General features: G+C 57.4%; 1 protein-coding gene across 8 annotated transcripts in view; it reads right to left on the minus strand.

The window, feature by feature from the left end:
• ELN (elastin) overlaps nt 1-18,033 on the minus strand; it is a 32,710-nt gene extending 14,677 nt beyond the window's left edge. For 4 of the 8 annotated variants that reach the window (XM_040260961.1, XM_040260963.1, XM_040260964.1 and 1 more), the window contains exons 1-15: nt 17,847-18,031; nt 11,689-11,739; nt 10,601-10,630; nt 10,040-10,072; nt 6,587-6,622; nt 5,798-5,893; nt 5,492-5,554; nt 5,347-5,409; nt 4,599-4,646; nt 3,553-3,624; nt 3,300-3,329; nt 2,737-2,808; nt 1,851-1,892; nt 1,379-1,438; nt 1,059-1,109 (exon numbers count right to left, since the gene is read on the minus strand). In XM_040260961.1, coding sequence (XP_040116895.1) covers nt 1,059-1,109; nt 1,379-1,438; nt 1,851-1,892; nt 2,737-2,808; nt 3,300-3,329; nt 3,553-3,624; nt 4,599-4,646; nt 5,347-5,409; nt 5,492-5,554; nt 5,798-5,893; nt 6,587-6,622; nt 10,040-10,072; nt 10,601-10,630; nt 11,689-11,739; nt 17,847-17,928 — 829 coding nt within the window. In that variant the 5' untranslated portion in view covers nt 17,929-18,031. Of the gene's footprint in view, nt 1-1,058; nt 1,110-1,378; nt 1,439-1,850; nt 1,893-2,736; nt 2,809-3,299; nt 3,330-3,552; nt 3,625-4,598; nt 4,647-5,346; nt 5,410-5,491; nt 5,555-5,797; nt 5,894-6,586; nt 6,623-10,039; nt 10,073-10,600; nt 10,631-11,688; nt 11,740-17,846 lie in introns of all 8 variants that reach the window. The other 4 variants (XM_040260967.1, XM_040260962.1, XM_040260965.1 and 1 more) reach the window with 4 other exon arrangements.
• Nucleotides 18,034-22,230: the final 4,197 nt, after the last annotated feature.

Below are 22,230 nucleotides of genomic sequence, written 5' to 3' on the forward strand. Positions count from 1 at the left end.
CACCCGGCCGCCTGGCTCTCGCAGCCCCTCGCCGCCCTGCTCTCTTGCTCCCACATTCCAGCCATCCCCTCCAGCCTTGGTGGCCTGGAAGAGGACCTCTGTGGGGTCCATTCTCGCCCCCTTGGGCTAGTGGGCAGGCATCTTCCATCCCATCATGGCTGCAAGAAGGGGCTCCCTTGGGACTGGGGCTGAAGGTGAAGACTTCAACCCCATGATCTAACTCTGAACTGGGGAATCACCAGGGGCTCACTCGGCCCGTGCATGGCTCGAGAGAAGGCCATGCCACATCGACTAGCTAAGGGATCGTGGGCTTGAGGAGCTAGTTAAAAGTTCTATAGTATATATTAAATTGATACTCAACTATTAAACTGTTTAAGCGCTCATACATGTACCACCTAAAATGATCATTCTAACCACTGCTGTACCCTCTCCCTCTGCTTGCTCCTTCCTATTTTAACCACCCAGCAAACTCTCTACCTATATTTTAAGGCTATGAATCAAATATCATTTTCTCTGAGAACCATTCCTGATTATCTCCAGATAGAAGCAACATCTCCCTCTTCCTGAGCCCCACGACAGTGCAGAAATTCTTGAGCAGACCCCTTATCTGTCCCTGGTTTCTGAAACGGAGGGCGGGACAGAGGAGGGAAGGATGGAGGGATGGATGAATGGATGGATGGAGGGGTGGGTGGATGGATGGATGGAGAGATGAATGGGTGGATAGATGGACAGAGGGAGGGGTGGATTCATGGCTGGATGGAGGGAGGAAGGGACCGAGGAGGGAGGGATGGGTGAATGGATGGGTCGAGGGGTGGGTGGATGGATGGAGGGGTGGAGGGATGCAGAATTGGAGGGTGGAGCGGATGCACAGGTGGAAGGAAGAATGAATGGGGGGAGGGAGGTAGGAATGGGTGGTGTTGAAACAGCCGGATAAACAGGGGTGGGGCGAGGAGGGGCCACCTTGGTTAGTTAATAGGATAACTAGGCTCTCAGTGGTAATAAGCATGGTGAGGCTGGAGGGCTGGCAGCTAGCAGGCAGGGGCTCCAGGGGTACTTACCAAGCTTCGCTGCTGCTTTAGCCGCTGCTGCTGCAGCCTGGGGGCCAACCCCTGGGGGAAGAGGAAGGGGAGAGACTGGAAAATGTGCCCCAGCATTTCCGGAGCCCATCTCTTCCAGGCCCAAGAAAACCAACTGGTTCATATCTGGGTGTGGATGTGGGGCATATAGCAAGCAGAGGCTGGGAGAGCTGCCCCAGCTTCCTGCCTTGCCCCACCACGGTCCTTCTTTAGACTCAGACCGGGGTCTGGATATAGAGTGGGCTGGCTGGCTTTCTGGAGCCTGAGTTATTTGGCTGGCGGAGGGGTGAGGCTCTCCTTACCTGTCCCCGTTGGATACCCAGCCTTGCCTGCGGCACCAGCCACTCCTCCAGGCCCATAGCCTGTGACAGGAGAGGCTCAGTGGGCATCCATGCGATCTCACGGTGGCTGCCCCCTCCCCTGCCCTTCAAGGACCAGGCCACCCAGAGCCTCCACTTGTCACACCCAGCCAGAGTTAAATACAAACATGTGTGGAATGGTTATTCCCATTTTACAGATGAAGAGACTGAGGTTCCGAGAAGAAAACCTGTTTTCTCAAGGCCTGGTGATAAGTGCAAGGGCCAGGATTGAGAACCAGGCTGTCCTGAGTCCCAGTTCCACGTACCCCTCCTTAGGGGGCTTCCATTCTGAGACTGCACACCCACCCTACCCCCCAGTTGGTATTCTCCTAGCCCTGGACTGGGGCCACAGCTCCCTGGCTGGAATCCTGCAGCTGGAAGGAGCCAGAAGCCCGCCAGTCTGAGAGGGCCTTACCATAGGGCAGTTTCCCAGTGCTGTAGGGCAGTCCATAGCCACCTGGGGAGATGGAGCGTGGGCTCAGCAGCTGCCCCCCGCGGCCCCACGCCTCACCGGGCCCCCGCTACCTGGGCAGACAGACCTAGTCCCCACACGCACTGAGGCCTGAGGCCTCCTTCCGTCCACCAGGGTCCTGAGCTGCTTCCAGAGGCTCTCAGGAGAGCCAAGGCCTTGGAGGAGGAGCAAGGAGAGGACGCCCCACTCTAGGGCGCAAAGGGACGGCCATTCTTCTACCCGCCATGGCCCCCAAGTCTGAGGGTCTTCCTTACTCTCTTCCCCAGCAAGAAATAGCTCATCATCGTGTGAGCTTGACAGCTGGAGTGGACTGATATCAGAGGTTTCTTTCCAGTGAATGGTGTTTCTTACCATCAACACATATGGCTTCCCATCGGGGCTACGGGTCTCTATGCCTGTGTATGTGTGTGTGGACACAGATACATGTGTGTGTATGGGAGGCCAGCACCTGCAAGATGTTAGTCTCTCCCCGCTTTCTTTCTTTTTTTTAAAAAATATTTCTTTCTTTATTTGGCTTTGCAGCATCTCAGTTGAGGCATGGGGGGTTTTTAGTCACAGCGTGCAGGCTCTAGTTCCCTGACCGGGGCTGGAACCCAGCCTTCCCCCTGCATTGGGAGTGTGGAGTCTCAGCCGCTGGACCCATGAGGGAAGTTTGTTCCTCCCTGCTTTCTTTTGCTGTTGACCAGAAGTGGGCAAAATTATCCAGGTTTCCTGACTACCCTCTCCAGCCACCCCAAGATACAGGTGGGCAAACAAGTCCCTTCTCAAGCTGACCTCCCAGCAGGGAGGCCCAGTGAGTGGAGTCTCTTGAATCCTCTGCCTGCCTTACCTGGCAGCTTGGGTGCCTTGATGGGGTATCCCAGCGGGACTCCAGGCTGCTGCCCTCCGAAAGGTCCAACTCCTGCGGGAACAAGGAGAGCAAAACAATCAGGCTCCAGCCACGTGGGCCAGGAGCCCCTGTGAAGCTTCCAGCCTCCAGTTCCACTTTCTGCTCAGACTAGAATGAGCTCCCATGGCATCGGAATCCAGAAAGCATCGTGCCTAGAGGGCCTTCCTGCCTTTTTATGTCATCAGTCAGCTGAGCAACCCCCAGAGATGGGCCGCTTCCTCCAGGAAGCTGCAGGATGCCTCCCCTTCCTGTGGCTGGAGAGACTGCAGCCCTCTCGCCATTTGGCACAGGCTGCTGCATTTTCTGGGCTCCCCTAGGCTGCCAGACAGGGGATTGGGGCAGGGGAAGCAGGCCTGTGACGGACACCACTTTGTGCCGAAGCCAGTCCAAGGCCTGGAGCTATGGGAGTGCTCAGCTCCTCCCAGGGCAGGAGTCCCTGCCTGGCTGGCCACCCATGGGCCTGCCCACCCTCCCTGGCGTGGAGGGACCCAGCCTTGCCTTACCTGGGATTCCAGCAAAAGCTCCGCCCCCACCTGCAATGACAAGGAGCCATCACTGCGGCTTGGCCACCACGGGCCCAGGGCACCCCAGCTCCAGTGAGGGGAGTGCTGGCCCAAGCCATGGCCAGTTCTGCCCAGACCTCCCAGCTCATCACAAACACACTGGGGATTTCTCACCACCCATCTGGGCCAGCTGAGCCCAAGTTCCCTGCCCCGCTCAACCCAGGACTGAGGGTAATCAGAGAGTCCCACATACCTGGGGCCTTGGGCTTGACTCCTGCTCCAGTGGGAACCCCGGGGAGTACCCCTATACCCGGGAACCGAGCTCCTGAGAGGACAAAGAGGAGGCTGGTGATGAGGGCGGGGAAGGTCCAACCTGGAAGGGCCAGCCTGGCACCTCACCCACCCTCCATGACACAGCTGGCCTCCTTCGATGTCAGCTACTGGCGTGGCTCATGCGGTGGGTGGAGGGCCCCTCTGGTGGTGACTTCTCTGCCCTGTCTGCCCCAAGGTCAGAAGTTTTAATCCTATTTCCTAGCCCTTCTGTTGGCCTGTCTCTTAAACTGGAGTTAATTTCCCATTGCCCTGCCCAGCCTCATCAGAGAAGGCAGACAGACAAGGGAACCGACTGCAGGTTGGGGAGGGCTGTGCCCTCGGCAGGGGGAGGGGCTCTCGCTGGATGCGATTCACAACCAAACACAAAGCCGTCATCTGCTCTGGCTGGGAGGTCTCCAGCGTTCCCTGCTGCCACCTCTCCTTTCTCCCCCACCGGGGCTGGTCCACATGGCAGGGAGGGGCTGGGAGGGGCCGGGGGGGACCCTCTGCCAGCCAATCCCACCCAGCCAGCCTGAGTCTGGGGTTTTGGGGGAATTCAGGAGGTCACATGTTGCGCAGGGTAGCCAGGCCATGGCAGGGAAAGGAGGTTGAGAGGGCAACTCCAAGGGTCTCCTGCAGGGCGGATGTGCTGGGCGGGCCCCCCTGGTGACTCATGGCGTTTGGGAAACAGCTGGCCACCCTGGGGACTCGGTCTGTCCCCGGAGACCCACCGCAGACTGTGATGTTGGTCTGGGTCTGGGCCTAGGCTTGGGGTTCTGGGGGGGTGGCTGGGGGGAGCTCTCTGGTCTTCCTAGGGGAAAGACAACCAGAGCTATCTTAGGTCAGTGGCCTGAGCTTTGATGCTTAGGGCGACAGTGCCCGTCAGGACTCTGGTTGCCACTGTTTGGGGGAGCTGGGGGCCCCCCGGGAGGCTGCCAGGGGCTGCTCTCCTCGAGTTAGGGTTCCCCTTTTCCTCTTTGCTCTCACCTGTGCCTGGGAGCACTCCACCTGGATATACACCTGGGAGCCCCACACCTACGGCCAAAAGAAAACCGTGTGAGCAGCAGTCTTGCCTCCAGGAGCCTCTACTGGCCCTGCCCTCTGTGGCAGCCCCAAGGCTCCCGAGCTAGCACCCCAGGATTGCCCCTGGGGAAGAGCCGGGGACGTGTGTGTGGCGTCTGCAGGCCCCCCTCCCACGAGTTCCGGAAGTCATCTACAGATCCTTCTGTGCGTGGATTTGTCCTGTCTCCCGGAGCCTGTTTACACGGCCGGCCCAGCCTACCTCGGGGCTAACAGCTTCCAGATGTTCCCTCCCCGCTGTGCGGACTCAGGCCGCCTTCGCCTTCGGTTGAACTTGAAGTCATTTCCTTGAGGGCTTGGTGTGGAGGGACGGGCACCGGATGGGGCTTCACCCCAGCCCTGTCGGGACTGGGCGGGCCCTGCTGCACTGACTCCCTGCTCTGCACCTCAGTGTCCCCATTGGTCACCCGAATGCCTGCCACAGAGCCTGTCTCTCAGGTCTGCTCCAAGGTCCTGGAGGAAGGGCCTGGAAGGATGGCTGGAGTCCCTCACCCCTGTCTGGGACCTGGGATCACGCTCTGGGCCTGCCTCTGCCCCTTGACTCCTGCCCCACTGCAGCTAGGCCCTGACCTTCCTGCCCTGGGGTGGGGGAGTTTGGGAGCTCTTGCCTCTCCCTGACCTCTGCCCTCCAGTCCCAGGGACTCGGTCCACTGACCTGGCACTTTCCCAGGTTTCGCTCCAACCCCAACTCCGGCTCCAAGCGGAGGCACCACCGCACCTGGAGGGGAAGGGGCCACATCAGAGGGGGCTCCCCTCCTCCCACGACCTCCCCCCAGGCCACCCAGGTCTCGCCTCCATACCTGTAGACACTCCTAAGCCACCAACACCACCAATGCCGCCGACACCGCCGAGACCAGCAGCACCTGCAGAGGCGGAGACAGGTCACACCAGGAGCCACGAAAGGCAGGAGGACGCTGGACTGAGGTCTGGCCCTGCCTCTGCCTCACTTTGAGACTCGGACATAGCTGGTTGCCTCCCATCACCCCCAGGAGACTGGAGCTGAGGATCCTGTTCACTGCCTCCCCCACCCAGGAAAGGTTCTTTGCAAGGTGGAGAGCCCACAGAGTCCAGAGGGCTTATGGGACATCCCAAAGGGTAATACTCACCCGCCTTGGCAGCAGCTTTATAGGCTGCAGCAGCGCCAGCTGGGCCACCGGGCACCAGAGCCCCTGGGAAGGCACCTGCGGGAAAAGCCCCGAGCCCTGCAGAGAGGAGGATGGGTAAGGTCCTTCCCCCAGCCCAGCCCTGGCCCGCCCCGTCCAGGAGGTACATCTGAGGCTCTTCTGCTCCGTGCAAAGATGTGACTGTTGCTCCCAGGACTGGGCTCAAAGTCAGAGATGCAGTATGGCCCAGGCTGCTCCGCTAAGCCTGACAAGCTACAGGGATCTTTTGGGGTCAGACTTCCACACCTCCCTCCTTCAGGAAGCCTTCTTGAAGCCCTGCTGAGTTGGGTGACTTCTTTGGGCTCCTGGGGCTGTTTCCTTCCAGCTCTTCTTGCGTGCTGCCTGCTAAGTTGCTGCAGTCGTGTCCGACTCTTTGGGACCCCATGGACTGTGGCCCACTGTAGCTCCTCTGTCCACGGGGTTCTCCAGGCAAGAATCCTGGAGTGGGTTGCCATGCCCTTCTCCAGGGGAATCTTCCCAACCCAGGAATCGAACCTGCCTCTCATCATGTCTCCTGCATTGGCAGGCGGGTTCTTCACTACGAGGGCCACCTCGTCAGCATGTTATAATAGCGCCAAGACCCAGCTGTCATTCCCGGGGCCCCGGGCAGGTGGTCTTAGCATCACCCCCTACACCAGTGCCCAGGACAGGCCTGGTCTGCACCCTTGTACCCCTGACTGCTTGTACCCCCAATGCCCCAGAGGGGCATCTTGCCTGGATGTTAACACTAACCTGCCCCAAGGCCAGCGCCAGCAAGCCCTCCAACACCTGTAGGGAGAAGAACACAGCCAGGTGAGAGGAGGCTGGTGTAGGTCATCATTCCTGGGCCCAGGGTGGGAAGGGACTTGCGGAACCGGGCAATACTGGGATCTGTGTGGCCACTCAGGTCTCTAAGCTGGACTCAAGTTTTCGGTACTTGGCAGCCAATCCTGGTAAGATAGTCACCACTGTTTAGTAAAAACTGCTTTGTGCCATGTGGATGCCACTGTGTTGATCCCAACCAGACCTTTCAGTTTCCTTAGAAGTCCTGCCAGCTAACGGGGGACCCAGAAGGGCTTTCTCTCAGGGCTGGAGCTGAGCAGAAGCTGCCAGCAAGGCCAGGCCAAGCCCTGCCCTGCTCCCACGTCAGCCCCACCCCAGGCCTTTCTTCGGCTTCCTTGCAGGAGTCCCCTGGCTCAGCCCACACCCTCTCCCTTGTATCTGGAGCCCTTTTTGTCGTCCATCTAGCCTGCCCTGCAGTCTGGAAGCCTCCTTGCCTGCAGACAGATGCTAAAATGTTTATAAAAAGCCAAATGGGTCCCTCTGGCTCTCTCCTTCCCACATCTGGGCTCGATCTCTGCTTTTCTCCCTCCAGGAGACATTCCACGGCTTTGGCCAGGACCGATGGGCAATCAGGTTGGAGTTCACAACCGTGCTGGGTTTTGCTTCCAATTATGTGAGAATCTCTCCCACAAGCGCCAGTCCTGGCCACCAGAGTCCCAAGCTCAGGGGCGGCCTCTCTGGGGACCGACCCCAAACAAGCAGGAGAGCTGAGCCCGAGTTCGCCTGCCTTTCTCTGGGTGTGGTCCCCTGGTCTCACTTCCTACTTATGTGAGCTGGCCCGTCTGAAAGCCAGCCAGGCCCTCTGTGAGATGGGCCTCTGCCTCCAGTCCATCTCCCTTCCGGGCAGGTGTGGTGTGGTCTGGCTGGGCCCGGGGTGTGCCTGGGTTCACTTCCCAGTGCTGCCGGCCCCGCCCCACCCCAGCTCTGTCGGGGGTGTTTCTCTCCAGCCTGGCCTATTTCCTGAGGTCCAGCAGGGCAGCAGACACCCTCTGGCCTTTCCTGACCGCAGAAGGGCCGGGAGGAGAGGATGGGGACCGGCCAGGAAGCGAGAAGAGGCTGGGTGGGTGGGGTGGGGGCAGGTGGCTCTCTGCAGCCATCTGCCCTCTTCCTGTGCTCCCCCCCAGGGTCGCCCTGCAGCCTGAGCAGAGTCCCACCCCTGCTTTCCTTCTTCCCGTGGACTTCTCTGGCCCAAATGCCCCCAGGAGTCCAGCCCCTGGAAAGAGGGAGAGAGGGGTGAGGAGGAGAGAGGGGTGAGAATGGCCAAGGTTGGGAGCCCCGAGAGGCCTGGCTTATCCAACCGTCACTCTCCAGAGTCACTGAGCTCTGGATTTAAATCTTGCTGCCCCACGCTACTCCTTGCATGAAACAGCAAGTCACTTGCCCTTCACTTGCCCTCAGTTTCCCCACGTATAAAAGGGCTGGCGTGTCCCCAACCTTCCTGGGACCACAGGGCTTGTGAGCAGAGAGCATTTTGTGCCTGCAGCCTGTTGGGGTGACCACTGGATGTCCCCCCTGCTCTTTCTTGGGCTCTTCGGTGGGTGACTGGCCTTCAGCCAGTGCTGGGGGTGGGGGTGGTGCTGGCTCCCAGCTGCCTGGTCCCCCACTGAGAGCCCAGGCGGGGCCAGCCCACCGAGCCCCACGAGGAGCAGCTGCCAGGCCACCCACCCTCTACTCGCCAAGGGATTAGTTGTTCCCAGGCATGACACTCGCTGCCTGTGCCCAGTTCCATCTCTCCTGGGCATGCCCGGATGTGGGGAGCCGCCCTGTGTTGGGGGGCACTGTGGCCCAGTCCAGGTCTTTGGAGCCCGGAGTCCTAAGGCTGGAAGATAAGCTCTGGGAGGTCATGGAGTCCAGTCGCTTTTCATCTGTCAAGGTCCTGACTTTCCTCTCGGTCTACATCTTCACCCCAAGCTGGAAGTCCTTCTGGAAGTCTACGCTCAATCTTCCGTTACTCAAAGCTTCACTTTATCAACTGCAACTGTGTGCAGTTTTCTCAGTCTTCTCTCTGGTGTTTCATCACAACCGACCGTGTGTCCCTGGCTGCCAACGGGATCAACCCGTCCCTCCTCTAGCTCTGCAGTCACGACTTCCTCCATGTGGGTCTTTCCAGATACGTGCGATCCTAATTCCACACCCTTGCTTATCTAGCCTTTCCTCTGTTCTCTCTCCACCATCAAAGACCCTTTTAAGATCACTCACTCCTCTGAGAAGATAGGAAACAGGTTCTGCTGGGATAAGCAGTGAATCCCAAAGGGCTCCCAGCCCTGCAGACTCCTACAGACCCCAGTAAACCCCTTGCCCAGGCCTCCTGCCCTCCTGTGTCTCTCTCTCTTGCCTGGCCCCAGCCCTAGAGTTTCACAACCCAGATGGGGCTGCAGGGAAGGGGAATCTGGGTCTCGTAGATTCATTTGCACTTGAATCATCGAACATTGAGGGGGGGGTTGGATTTCGTAAGAGCTGTTGGACATGCAAACTGTCCTGGAGTCTCAGGCTTCAAAGCCAGGGAGACATGGAGCGGGGCGGGGGTGAGGAGGGGGGAGGCTATATCTCATGTTGATCAGATCATAAATCCAGACGGAGACACCCCTTCCTCCACCTGCTCCTTATCCACCAGGACTTCCCAGAGGAACGCACCCTCCCTCTTTCCTTGGAGGGGGGGTGGTGTGTTCTCTGGAGCTTAGTGGACCTAGTAGTGGATTGCAGCCCTGTGCGCCAAGAAACAGCCAACCACATCTTACTGGAAAACTCCATGGTCGGAGCACAGCTGAAAGGGGCCTGGGATCAGGAAGGAAGCTCATCTGGGGTCAGGGTCAGGGTGCAGCCTAGGGTTAGGTGCAGGGCTTTGATCTGGGGTCAAGGCTCAGCCTGGGGTCAGGATAAGGGCTCAGAATGGATCATCAGAGTCAAGGATAACCGCGATCTTGGCTTGGAGTAAGAGGGGGCTTCATTTGGGAGTCAGGGATCACTCAGGCAGAGGCCAGGGTCCAGTTATCTGTGTCTGAGCCCAGAGTGACATTCACAGGCTTGGTGGCCACTGGAGCATCATTTCTGACCTTTGACCCCAGCACCAGGGCTGTTTTCTGGGATCTGGTGCAGAGGGGACTCTCGGGGGGCACAGAGGCCCGGGCAGAGTTGGCGCTGGACACCCCACCCAGGGAGGACTGTAAGCTGCCTCTAGCCTCCTGACCCTGGAAGCCCTGGAGCTCGGTCCTAGCCTGGTTCTGAGAGGCGTTGACTAGAGGGGAGGGTCCGTCCACCACCTCACTCCCTCCTCCCATCCACAGGCCCAATTCAGGGCTCTGTGGCCCCTTCCCTCCCCTGCCCCCTGGCCCTAGCTCAGTGCTCAGAGGCTGCAGGGCTTACCTGGCTTAGCTGGTTTGCCTCCAGGGCCCAGTGCTACAGAGGGAAGGAGGGAAGAGATAGTCGTTAATGGGGAGTCCCAGCCCACCTGTCCCACTACGATCCCCACAGGGTACTGTGGGGTCTCACTGTGGGGTCAGAAATGGTCCTCCCCTGTGTACAAGGAGCTGCTGGGAGCTCAGCACCCAGATGCTTGGGTGGGGGGCACAGGTCCCATCCTGACCTGGGGTTTCCCCCTCTCTCACTCTTTATCAGGCCTCTGAAGAGGGTGATGGTTCCCACTCAGCTGGATTTGCATGGATATTACTAAGGATCAAAAGAAATATGAAAGAAGGCAGGGCCCACCAGGGAAAAGAGACTGGGGGCAAGAGCTTAGGGGACAAGGGCTTAGGGGGCTGGGGGATCTAGCTTTTAGAAAAGTCCATCCTCACTAGACGCTCAGTCTGGGAAACGAGGGACCCCTTAATGCCTGGGTTTTCTGAGCTTTGAGGTCTAAGGATATGTGTGGATAAGGCTGAGACCCAGACCCCATCACTGAGGAGCAAGTTTGGTGTTTGAACTCACCTCCTACTCCCAGGCCTCCAAGACCAGCCCCTGTGTTGGCACGGGAGAGAGAGAGAGAGGGAAAACCATCAAGGTCCCTGCCAAGAAGCCATCCACTGACCCATGGTCAAATCCATCGCTGCCTAACCACATGATCTGGGGCAAGCCTTGAGCTCTGTGAGCCTCTGTTTCCTCATGTCTCATCTGGCCAAAGTTTCCTGCATCTGTGTGTGCCTGGGAATGTGCTGGTGGCTTCTTTCACTTCCACATGAGTTCTGAATGCTCAAACCCTTTTATTCTTTGTTTATTTGGCTGTACTGTGCGGTATGAGGGGTCTCAGTCCCCTGGACCTGGAACCCGTGCCTCCTGTAGTGAAAGCGTGGTTTCTAAACCACTGGACCACCAGGGAAGTCCCTTAAACACTTTTTAAGTATTGAAACTATTACTTGTGATTTTTCAATCTACGTTAAACCATCATGCTTTTTTTCTCAATTAAAGGAAGAGATTGCCTCCCCCTCTACCCACCACCCCCCCAGCTCCCCACCCCCCAGCCATGCCATTGAGCTAACATTCTGCCCTTTTTTTTTTCCCTTCATCTGCACCTTGTTCTTGCTTTTATATTGTTTTTACTTGAAAATCACTTGACCATCAGAGAGCATATTCATACTTTTTAGTAGTTGCATAACCTTAGTTTATTTAATCACACCCTCCTGTCAAGCGGGTTTCTTGTTTTGCATTTTTGCTAGTAACATTCCTATGAACCCTGGGGCAGATGGCTTTTTTTTCTCTCTCTCTCTTCTTTTCAATTATTTCCTTTGAGTGGATTTCCAAGAGTGGGGTTAATGGTTCGAATAGTAAACAACAGAGGATGGTGAGGCGGCCACTTTCCTCCCGTTTTGCAAGCACTGAGTTTCATCTTTTAGAAAATTTATGCTCAGTAGTTGTAGAACAGCATCATGTAAACAGCTTTTTAATACAGGAGTGACTGCTGAGTCCTCTGCGGCAGGCATGCCAATGTTTTTCCCTTTTGCAGTGTCCACATGTCTGCCTCTTGCAGATTTAATCAGCATCTGTCTTACCTGGGCACGTGCAAATTTCATGTACATTACCTGGGAAGAAGACGCCTCCAGGAACTCCACCAGGAACAGCTCCTGGGACCCCTGGAAGGAAGGAGGCAGAGTCCCCCATGAGCCAGAATGAATTAAAAGCTAATAATAAAAGATAGGGATGATGGCAACAAGACTGTGTGTCTACAAAGTAACCAATATTACCCAAGCACCTTATGTTTCCAAAGCATTTTCTCTTTCCTGTTCCTCAAAATGGCCCATTAAGTTTGGAAGGGCAGGGATTATTAACTTCAATTTAACAGATGTGAATTCAGGCTCAGAGATGTTAAGACACGGGCTGGGGGTCACACAGCTGCAAATAGATGGAGGCTGAATTCAAAGCCAGGCCACTCCTCTGAGCAAATGGCTCACGCTGTGTTACCTGGAGAGGGCCTGGCCGAGGACTGGGTCTGAGCTCCTTTGGCTGGGCCTCCATGTCTCTCCAGCCCTGGGCGGAGTGGGCAGGACCCAGCGTTGTGGGAGAGCAGGCCCGGGCTGTGACTGCAAGCGGTAAGGAAACGCAGCTGCTGCCAGCCGAGGCCCAGCCATTCCCACACTGATAGGAAAGCATGAGGTCAGCGTCCTTAGCCGCTGGGCAGCAGAGCTTGGGTGGGGCTCTGGCTGTCTGACACAGAGCTGTCTAAGGAGGTGCGGGGGCCCAGAGGGGGACACCATGAATGAGCAAAGTGAATAGTTTCCTAAGGAAAAGCTAATTCACTGGCTGGGCCAAAGGGGCCGTCTGCCCAGCCCGGATCACGAGTTCAGTCCCCACGGACCCGTGAAGCTCTCACAGGGGAACACTGGGAGGCCGGGCCCCAGACCCAGCCTATGTGTAGTCATGGCAACAGACAATCCTGGTGCAGACCAGGCCCTGACTCCACCACCACTGAATGGCCCCTTGACAAGCCGCCTTGCCGGTGCCCCAGCCTGAGCCCCGGCACCACCCAGCTGAACATGGCTGAACGGACAGGGTTAGGGGAGCGTGTCAGGCAGCTCCCCAGCATGCCCAGCAGACATCTGGCTTCTGTGGCCCGGCTGTGTTGCACAGCTGGGCCTGCTGGCCCCAGGGCCTGGTCAGCCTCAGCCATGGCCCAGGAGGGTGGAGGATGCCAAGCTGTCATGGTCCCCCTGTGCCAAAGCCCCGGCGCCACCCGCCCCTCCACCAGAGCCTGAGCCCCTGAGCCGCCCCCTGCCCCCCACCCCGGCCCGCCCCCTCCCCCCCCACCCCCCACCGCCCCAGGCACTACTATCCAGGCCTGGAGTGTCTAAGTAATCTGCTCAGAGCCTTGAGGGGCTCAGAGCGGTGGCCCAGGAAGCTGGGCCTGCTGGGAATGGGCGCTCGGGCCCTGTCATCAACTGCCAAGCGCACACATGGTCCTTTGATGCCTCCTCTGGCTTGGGCTTCCAGCTCTGAGCACTGTCTCGTGTGTGCCTTTCTCTGCCTCGGCCTCTCTCCCTCCTCCCCTTCCTTCCCCTCCCCCTCCTCTCTCCTCTCCCCTCCGCTCTCTGGCTCCAGAGTTGGGGTGAGGGGGCTGCAAGAACAATGTGGTGTGTGGAGGGAGCAAAGGGCTCAGGACAGCCCCATCTGGTCTCTAATCCCAGCAGTGCCAAATTCTTACCATCTGTGTGACCTCAGGCAAGTCATTTAACCTCTCTGAACTTCAGTTTCCTTTGTAGCAATGTGGGGCTGATAGCTTCTGCCTTGCCAGGTTGCTGCGGAGTTGTCAAAGAGTTCCAGACACCTGCCCTGGGCCTGGTGCTCGCTCAATAATTGCTCCAAAATAAATAAATTAATTAATGACTGACACTTTGTTTCTACTTCACAGTACATGGCCTGGGGCCAGGGAGACAATAGGTGCTCAGTAAAGGATGGGTGAATTTGGTGGAGGGGAGGCAAGGAAGTTGCCTGGAGGTCTGGTCTGACCTCTTCCATCCCCAACCAGGTTACTGGTCTCCTCACCTCAGGCTGGTCTGGTTGAACCCCCAGTTCCTCTCCTGGGCTTCTGTTCTCCCCCCAGCGCAGGGGCTGGGCCCGTCCTGGGATCGGCCAGCTCCTCTTTTGCTTTCACTCTCCCCAGGAACTACCCAGCTCTCCCCAGCTCTCTCTTCTCCCTGCTCTCCACCTCCATGATTCAGAGCCCAACAGTGTCTGCCAAACTCCATGCCTGAACCATGACAGCCCGCAGAGCCAAAGGTTTTGATCCCCATTTTGCACTGAGGAAACGGAGAAGCCTTAGTGGGTGTAAAGGACCCCCGCCGGGCCCCTCTCGAGTACAGGAGAGGTGAGAACAGAATAAGACTGGTGGTGATCAAAGGCCTTTGAAAAGGCAGCGGTCTCCTGTCCTGCCCCTCATGCGAAGGGTCATCCTGCTTCCCACCTCCCCTCCTTGGCCTGAGCTGTTCCTCCTGCCAGGAATGCCCTTTCTTCTCTCCAAGTCCTACCCTTCCACCGAGACTGGGCTCAGCTTCTCCCCTCTGCTGTCTCTGAGCCTGTGGTTCCCACTGCTCAGCTGGCCCAAAGCAGTTGGCCTGGAGCATACTTGTCTTGTTTTATGTGGGTTTGGCTTGTTTCACCAGCTAGCCCAGGGTGGAACTTGTCTCTTGCATCTTAGAATCATGGTCCTAGACTCTCAGGGATCATAACAGTCTTTTGGCCTGGGTTGAAATTCCTCTGCAAACATCTTGTGTTTCTGCTTGCACGCCTCCAGTGACAGGCAAATCACCACCTCCTGATGCTATCAGCTCTTCCAACAGAGAGCTCTCCCTCCTATTGAGGTAGAATCTGCTCCTCTTTCCAGTTCTTCCCCCCAGAGCCCCAAAGACTGAGGGGCTCCCATCCCAAAGACCTCCTATCCACAGAAGCCCCTCAAACATTTAATTTTCTTTCAAGATTTAATGGAAATGTCACCTCTGCCATGAAGCCTTCTTGGATTTCCTCTACACCACCCCCTCTCCCAGTCTTGTCAGCTTCCTCCGTTACTGCGTCTCTGTTTACGCATAGGCTGCCTCCCCATTAGACAAAACGTGGCATGAATGGCAAGAGAAAAATTAAACCTTAAAAATGTGTATGAATTACAAAGGCTGATATTAGTTCACTCTAGCAAATCCCCAATAAGAGAATATATGGTTTTTAAAATTCGCATTCCCGTAGTCCTCTTACTTGATGTATTATTTGCAATGTGACATTGCTGGAGTCACCCACCGGCCCTAGGAGATATGCTGGGCAAGGATGCTTCTCCCTGTTTTACAGCCAGAGAAACCATCCATGAACCAGAGAGATGAAATGCCTGGCCAGGTACCCACAGCTGACCCCAGTCACACACAGGGCCTTCTGCCTGGGCCCTGGGCTCCAGGTTCAAAGAGCTGGGAGACGGCTGTTTGGGAGCAAGCAGAGGGCCAGCAGGCCTTGGCAGGGGACTTTGCCAATTCCAAGTCCAGGGGGGCCAGCCTGGGGAGCAGATAAGACCACATGAAGCTGTTTGTTGTTTGCATGGAGAAAGGCTGCCAAGGGCTTTTCAAAAACAATCCGCCCTTCAGTGACTGAGTCTGTCCCCTCCCTCCCCTCGGGTACGCCTGCCTTCCTGCCTTGGCCCCAGGAGACTCAGAGAGCAGCATCAACCCCTAAACTGGGGGTCCGAGGCCCTGGAGGCCCCTCAGAGTCACCTGGGCGGTGGCTTTAACAAGACCTACACATCTGGGTCCCTCCTCAGATCAAGTAAAGCAAGAATTTTTGGGTGAGACCGCATGTCAGAATGGTTTCAAGTTCCCTGTGTAATTCCAATAGGCTGAAAAAAGATCCCTGTTTCAAAACCATCTTCAGTTCCAAAATCAGAAAAAACAAAAATGAAAAACCACCCAAAGCTAAAATGATAAAATTTCTGGGGGTTTGGGGCAGCTGGTCCCAATTATAACTGATTTAATTTCTCTCTCTCTCTTTAAATGGCAAGGGAGTCTGGGGCAAATGATCTTCAAAGCTACTTTTGACCCATCTTAAATGGGTCCAGACAACCCTTCCATCGCGGAGCCTTCCTGGGTTGTCCCTGTTTTGTCTCCACTGGCAACATGGTTCTTTGGGACTAGGGGACTCATGAGGGTGACATCCTTCAGGAGAGCCGGGCAGGTGTGGGTGTGTGTGTGCTTGTACGAGCCTGTGCATGTGGGAGGGGGCCCCTCCTTTGGGAGGCTCTGGGCACAAACCCCAGAAGACCGCATCAGTTCACACACCCCTTATTTGGACCCGGCTACTCTACCACCCGGGACAGAGCTGAGATTTATGTTTGCAAAAAAAGAACAGGGCCAGCGGAGCATTTAGCCCGGTCATTGAGGGTGCATTCTTCTTAGGGCAGGCCCACCCTGGAGTACTCAGTCCCAGGCCTGCCCCTTCCCAAATGCCGCTTGGAACCTGGCCCCCACCTCCCTCATCCTTTAGCCCAGGGATGAGCTGGCTGGTACTCACCCCCTGGTGCTGCCTTAGCCTGCCTCAGCCTCAATCTCCCTGTTTGTGGAGCGTAGATAAAAATTCTCTACTCTTAGGGTTTCTGCGGGGGCTAGGTGTCATGCTCTAGCGAGGAGCCGTCTCTGGGAAGGCAGGTGTTCAGGGGCCAGACTCCGGGGAGGAGGTTCAGATGAGACCCGAGCTGCCATCTCAGGCCCGGGGACGGCTGCTCCCCTGGGATGGTCTCTCTGCCCCCCCACAGGGCCCCACCTGATGCTGCGCCAGCATCCCTCAGCTTTGTCCAGACTCGGGAGCTGACCTCTGTGCAGGAAGCCCCTGCTCCCTGCGGTCCTGCCCTGCTGGTCAATCTCACGGAAACAGCTGCTGCCCCTGCCCAGCTCCTGCTCCTGCCCTCCAGCCTGGCCCCGTTCCACCCAGTGGCTCCCCCATCCCGACACTGGCCCCCACTGGTTCTCACGGCAAAGAGGACTCTCCTGGAAACCAGACCCCACCCAGGCTACCCCACCAAAGGTTCAGGAGCCTGCCTGCACCTCTCTCTCCCCACGGCCAGCAGCACCTTCGGGGGATGCTGGGGGACCACTCCCAGAGTCCCCCCCAAGGTGCGTAGCAGCCTGGAGAGGGGTGTCCTCTGGGACCATGGCAGGGAACATGCCAGGTGGCCCAGGAGTGCCCCCAGGTTCACGCAGGTCCCCAGCACTCAGGGCTCTCCCTCTGCCAGGAGACAGATACCTTCCCCAGCTTCCTTGTCCTTGCTGGTGTTCCATACCACACACACTCGCATGCACACACTCACACACACGCACGTGCTCAGAGACAAACCACATCCAGTGACACCTGGACACCAGATTGCCTCTGGGGACACGCCTGTTGGGTGGCAGACTTTTGCACATGCTAACAGGCACTTTCACGTATCCTATAACACCCCTCCTTCCAACACACACACTCACACACACACACACACACACACCTGTCCCAGGATGAACCTGTGAACATTCATCCCCTCCCAGAAGCCTCCTCCTTCATCTGATGACACGATTGAACATATACAGACCATGCACACCTGTGCAAGGGCATGTAACACACTCGTGCACACACGCACACTCACACACGTACACACAGGCTCAGAAGTCCCAGCCTTTCTCACCAGGGACAGACCACAGCGGCAGCTTTCGAACCCGCAATCCTGCAATCAACTTAACCCTGACATCCCCTGGAGTGGGTCCCGACTTCCCAGGGGACGAGGAACCTGCCGAGGTCAGAGAGCTCACTGCTGCAGAGCTGCCTGCAGCCCAGGTCCCCTGCCGCTGGGGCACGTGTGCACAGCCACTGGGCCCACAGGTGTGCCAACTGCCGGTGCTCACAGACCCGATGGGACCTCGCCAGCCCTTCCCCAGCGTGCTCGGGACCCCCATCCTGAGAGAGCCCCCCAGGACAGAGCAAGGTTCATCCGCCCTGTGGGGGCAGCAGAAGCCGGCGCTGGTCTGGGACCATTCTGAGTCTCAGGGCGAACGTATGACAGGTTTCTGCTCCGCACGGCTGGCTCCCGGGAGGGGTGGTTCCGAGGGTCCAGTGGCTGAGGGGCTCCTGCCTGGGACCCCCCCGGAGGGTCCTGGGAGGGTAGGGCGCCCTCTCGTCGGTCGGTTCAGCCACCTGAGCGGGCGGCCCGAGGGCTGCGGGTCCTCCGGGGGAACAGGGTGAGGCCTACCTCCGGGCTGCGAGGGGTGAAGGATGCAGAGCAGGACCAGGAGGGCTCCGGGCCGCCGAGCCGCAGCCGTCAGACCCGCCATCTCGGGGAGAAATGTCCCAGCCCGCTCGCTGCGCCTCGTTTTATCCCCAAAGCGTAATTGCTGCCTCGGCGGCTGCGAGGGAAGGAGGGAGGGAGAGAGGGCGGGCGGGAAGGCGGGAGAAGGGGGCGGCCTCGGGGAGGGGGCCACGGGGAGGGGGCAATTACGAAAGGCCAGCTCGCAAGCCTCCCAGGCTGGGTCTGACTGGACTGGACTGTGGGCTCTTTTTTTTTTTTTTCCCCTTAAAACACACGCGCGCACATACACACGCGCGCACGCACACACACACACACACACACACAGAGTTTCCCCCCATCTCTCTTGCTTTCCCTCTGCGGCTGTTCTTTCGCTGCTGGCCCTGTTCCCGCCAGAAAGTGCGAGGGGGGCCTCTGCCAGGACAGCCCTCGGGAGAGGAAGCAGGAGGGAGGGCCCTGCAGCCCGGCCAAAAATCCGGCCCCAGCCAAGGCCTGAGTGGCCAGGCCCCCGCCCCTCCGGCTGGGCCCTGGGCCCAGTGTGGGGACACAGGCCAGCTGTCCCGCGCCTCTGCCCCCCCACCTCGGCCCTCCAGACTCCCTCAACACTCCCAGACCCGGCCAGAGACAGGCCAAAGCTGGGGAGGGGGTTGTTGGTCAGACCTGGGGTCCGGGGTCCATCCAGGCCAGGGTCTGGAGAGGTCAAGCGGCTGTGGGCAGAATGTCTGGGAAGGTGAGACCGTGTTGCTGCTGCCCCCGTGGGGCATCTGGGTGCAGGGAAGGGGCCCCTGATGCCCTGCAGGGCTCCATTCTCTGTGGGTTAAGGTCACAGCCTCCTGCCTGAGGCTGGGGAGGGGGTGATGGGTTGGTCTAGGATCCAGGTGTGCAGAGGCCAGGTGGCGGTGGGCAGAATGGCTTGGGGGTTGAGACCCTGTTGGTGTCATTCCCTGGGGCATCGGCGGGGGGGTCACATTGGAGACTGATATATTACAGGGGCTCCGTCTGTCATGGGTGAAGATACAGCCCCGTGCAGTTTACGCGGGCCACGGTGTCTGGTTAAGATCAGGCTGGATCCCCAGGTGCCCTGCAGAGAACCAAGGGGGCGGGGGAGCCCACTCAGACTGATAAGTGGCCCAACATCCCCCACCTGTATCACTCGGACCCCACCTGTCCCAACGCCGAGCATCCCTAGAACCCAAACCAGACCTGGTAGCCCTCAGACTACCAGGTTTCTCCTTGCCCCAGGATGCCTGGGACTGGAGTTCCTCTGTCGGCCAGGAGGGGGAGGCCCTGCGCTGAAACAACTGGGACCAGCATTTCCAGAAGGACTTGGGTTGTCCTCGCCTGACTGCGGGATCGGATCCCTGGGGATTGAGGGGGTGAGATGGAGTGGGATGCCTCCCCACCTAAGCAGGGAAAAAATCTGGGGGCCAGAGGATAGGAGGGGGAGACTGGTACCTGACTTCACCCCAGCTTACGACGGGGAAGAGTCAAGGCCGTGAGTTCTGAGAGCTTTTCCCTGCATCCAGAGGGAGGTTAAGAGGAGAGCACAGTCACCAGTCCGAGGACAGGAGTTAAAGGACCCCTCCTCCAGCCAGGAGCACCGAGGCAGTCGGCAGGGCCAGCGGGGGAGGCCGGGACTGCAGGGCCAGAAGCCAGGCATTGGGCTCGGTGGGACCCAGGATTAAAATTCTGGCTCAAGCACTTTCTATCAGGGCAACCTCTTCAAAGGACTTCGGTTTCCTCATCTGTCATATGGTGATAAATACTCCTGCCTGGGAGCTTATCGCAAAGATGGGTGAGATGAGGTCATATATTTCTGTACCGCGTCTGCAGTTCCGAAATGCTCTGTCCCCTGGTCGTAGTTCCAGTGCTGCTGCTGTTAACATTAGTTCTGCAAGCCCCACGCCTTGTAGCTATTAGACTTGGCTCTCTGCTGGGTCACCCTGGGACCCTGGGCTGTCCCCTTCCTCTCCACGGTCTCAGGCAGTGGCTGCTCCAAGAGTTTGGAAGGGGGTGGGCGTGCATGCTAGAACTGTCTTGAAGCTGTGCGTGCACAGTAAGTGTACAGCTCTTACTTCTTGTGCGTGTTATTTGCGGGTCCTTCGGTGGGGCGTCGCTGATGATATGATGAGCCCAAGGCAGCCCTTGTTGTTGAGGGTAGGGGATGCTCAGGGTTAGGGGCTGAGGCTCAGGGCCTGAGATGTGCCTGCTAGGGGAAGGGAGGGGAGGCGAGGGGGTAGGGTGGATCTGAGTCCCTGCCCCCTCCCGGGGAGGGGGAAGGACGAGGGTACTGGGGAGAAACTGGGCCCCACTCCTCTCAGGGCAGTGACGTGGGCAGGAACCGGCTTTCAGACTTGCAAACCGCAGTCTGCTCAGAGTCTTTATTAATTCCAGGACTGGGAGGGAGGCTGGAGCCAGCGGGAGAGGACTTGCTGCGGGGGGCGGGGGGTGGGGTCCAGGAGAGGTGTGGGGGCGCCTGCAGGGTATGACTTGAGGCTGCCGGGCCCGGCCTCTCCCCTGTGTCCTGTTCCCCACCTGCATCCCTGAGTCCCCCCTTTTCCTTAGCATCCTGTATCACAGTAGCTCCTTGAACTCATATCCCACAAGGTTTCTGTACACCTCCAAGGAATCACACCCAGTAGACTGACTATCCAGTGCCGCTTAGTTCAATGCATTCAAGGCGTAATGGAAGAACGGGGGTTACAGTGATAGACCAACATTCATTCATTCAAGAAACACAACAGTCCTGAATTGCTCTCCGCCCACCTGCCTACATAGCTATACAGATGAAGCAATGTAAAAAAAAAAAGAAAGAAAATGTCAAACTGCCTAGGGCACCAAATGTTGCAGGGGCTTGGCTTTACTGTTACCACCGACAAGTGTTACCCACCCACTTGGTCCAGAGCATCCAGGTGACTCATTGATGGGCCACCAGCCTTTCCAGACCTTTAGGAAGGACAGAGCCCCAGCCTCCATTTGGCTCTCAGTCATGGCTGTGCTCAGAAACCCTCAGAAAAAGCGTCTCAGACAAAACCCAGATTTCTGAGCACGTCCTTCAGGGCCTTGCCCGACCTGGCTCCACTGCTCTGCCTCTCTCCTCCCCTCTGGCTGATAGAGTGGCTCCCCAGCACCTGGACTCATCCGGAGGGCTGGGTGCTGGACCTTTGCTGTTGGAGTTTGCTGGTCTCAGCTTCCTCCAGCTCTGTGCCCCTCGACATCGCTGCCCCTGGAAGCTCTCTGAGGGCTCTTGACTTGAACTTGGTACTTCATTCTTATCCTCCACTGGCCTGGCCATAACTGAAGGAAGTGTGAGGTTGGACTCATTTCTGCTTCCTTTATGGTTGAAGAGTATGAGATGAGAAACACAGACGTGCACTCCTGGAGATGGGGCAGTGTCCTGGTGATAGGGACAGACCTCCAGAAACCCGGGAGGTGTGTTTTCTGTTTTCTTCCTTATCTACACATGGTCCTTTTGTCCGTTGAGTACAGGATGTGCTATCTATCTGCATGGGACCTCGGACCAGAGAGAGTAAGCGTAGGCTGCCAGTTAGCCTGGGAAGAGCTTGGTGTCATCCCAGACCTGGAACCCCCTACTGGGGTTCCCTCAAATGAAGGGGTCTCAGTTGTCAGTCATTTACACCTCCATGTGAGTGAGCGTCCCCCAGGTGGTCCCATGGGAAATAAGGTCCTCGTTACACTAATAGTGGGAACAAGAATTTCTCAACCTAAGTGAGGTTTGGGAAGGAATGGCATGCTGGTTGGATAGTGTGGGTTCCAGTGCAGACCTTCTAAGAGAGAATCAGCAGGAAGGCAGAGTAAAGGCCCTGGCCCATCCCTTCTCACCCATGAGACCCAGCTGCCAATGACATTAAGGTCTGAGCTTTCCCCTCTTCTGATTTTAAATGTTTTAGTAGCCTTGGAAAGAAAGCTATGACAAACCTAGACAGCATATTAAAAAGCAGAGAGATCACTTTGCCAGCAAAGGTCCATGTAGTCACAGCTATGGTTTTTCCAGTAGTCACATATGAATGTGACAGTTGGACTATAAAGAAGGTTGAGCACTGAAGAATTGATACTTTCGAACTGTGGTGGTGGACCAGACTTTTGAGAGTCCCTTGGACTGCAAGGAGATCAAACCAGTCCATCCTAAAGGAAATCAGTTCTGAATATTCATTGGAAGGACTGATGCTGAAGCTGAAATTCCAATACTTTGGACACCTGATGTGAAGAGCCAACTCATTGGAAAAGATCCTGCTGCTGGGAAAGATTGAAGGCAAGAAGAGAAGGGGATGACAGAGGATGAGATGGTTGGATGGCATCACCGACTCAA

This window comes from Oryx dammah, unplaced genomic scaffold (assembly GCF_014754425.2).
Source record: "Oryx dammah isolate SB20612 unplaced genomic scaffold, SCBI_Odam_1.1 HiC_scaffold_2, whole genome shotgun sequence".
NCBI classification, from domain to species: Eukaryota; Metazoa; Chordata; class Mammalia; order Artiodactyla; family Bovidae; genus Oryx; species Oryx dammah.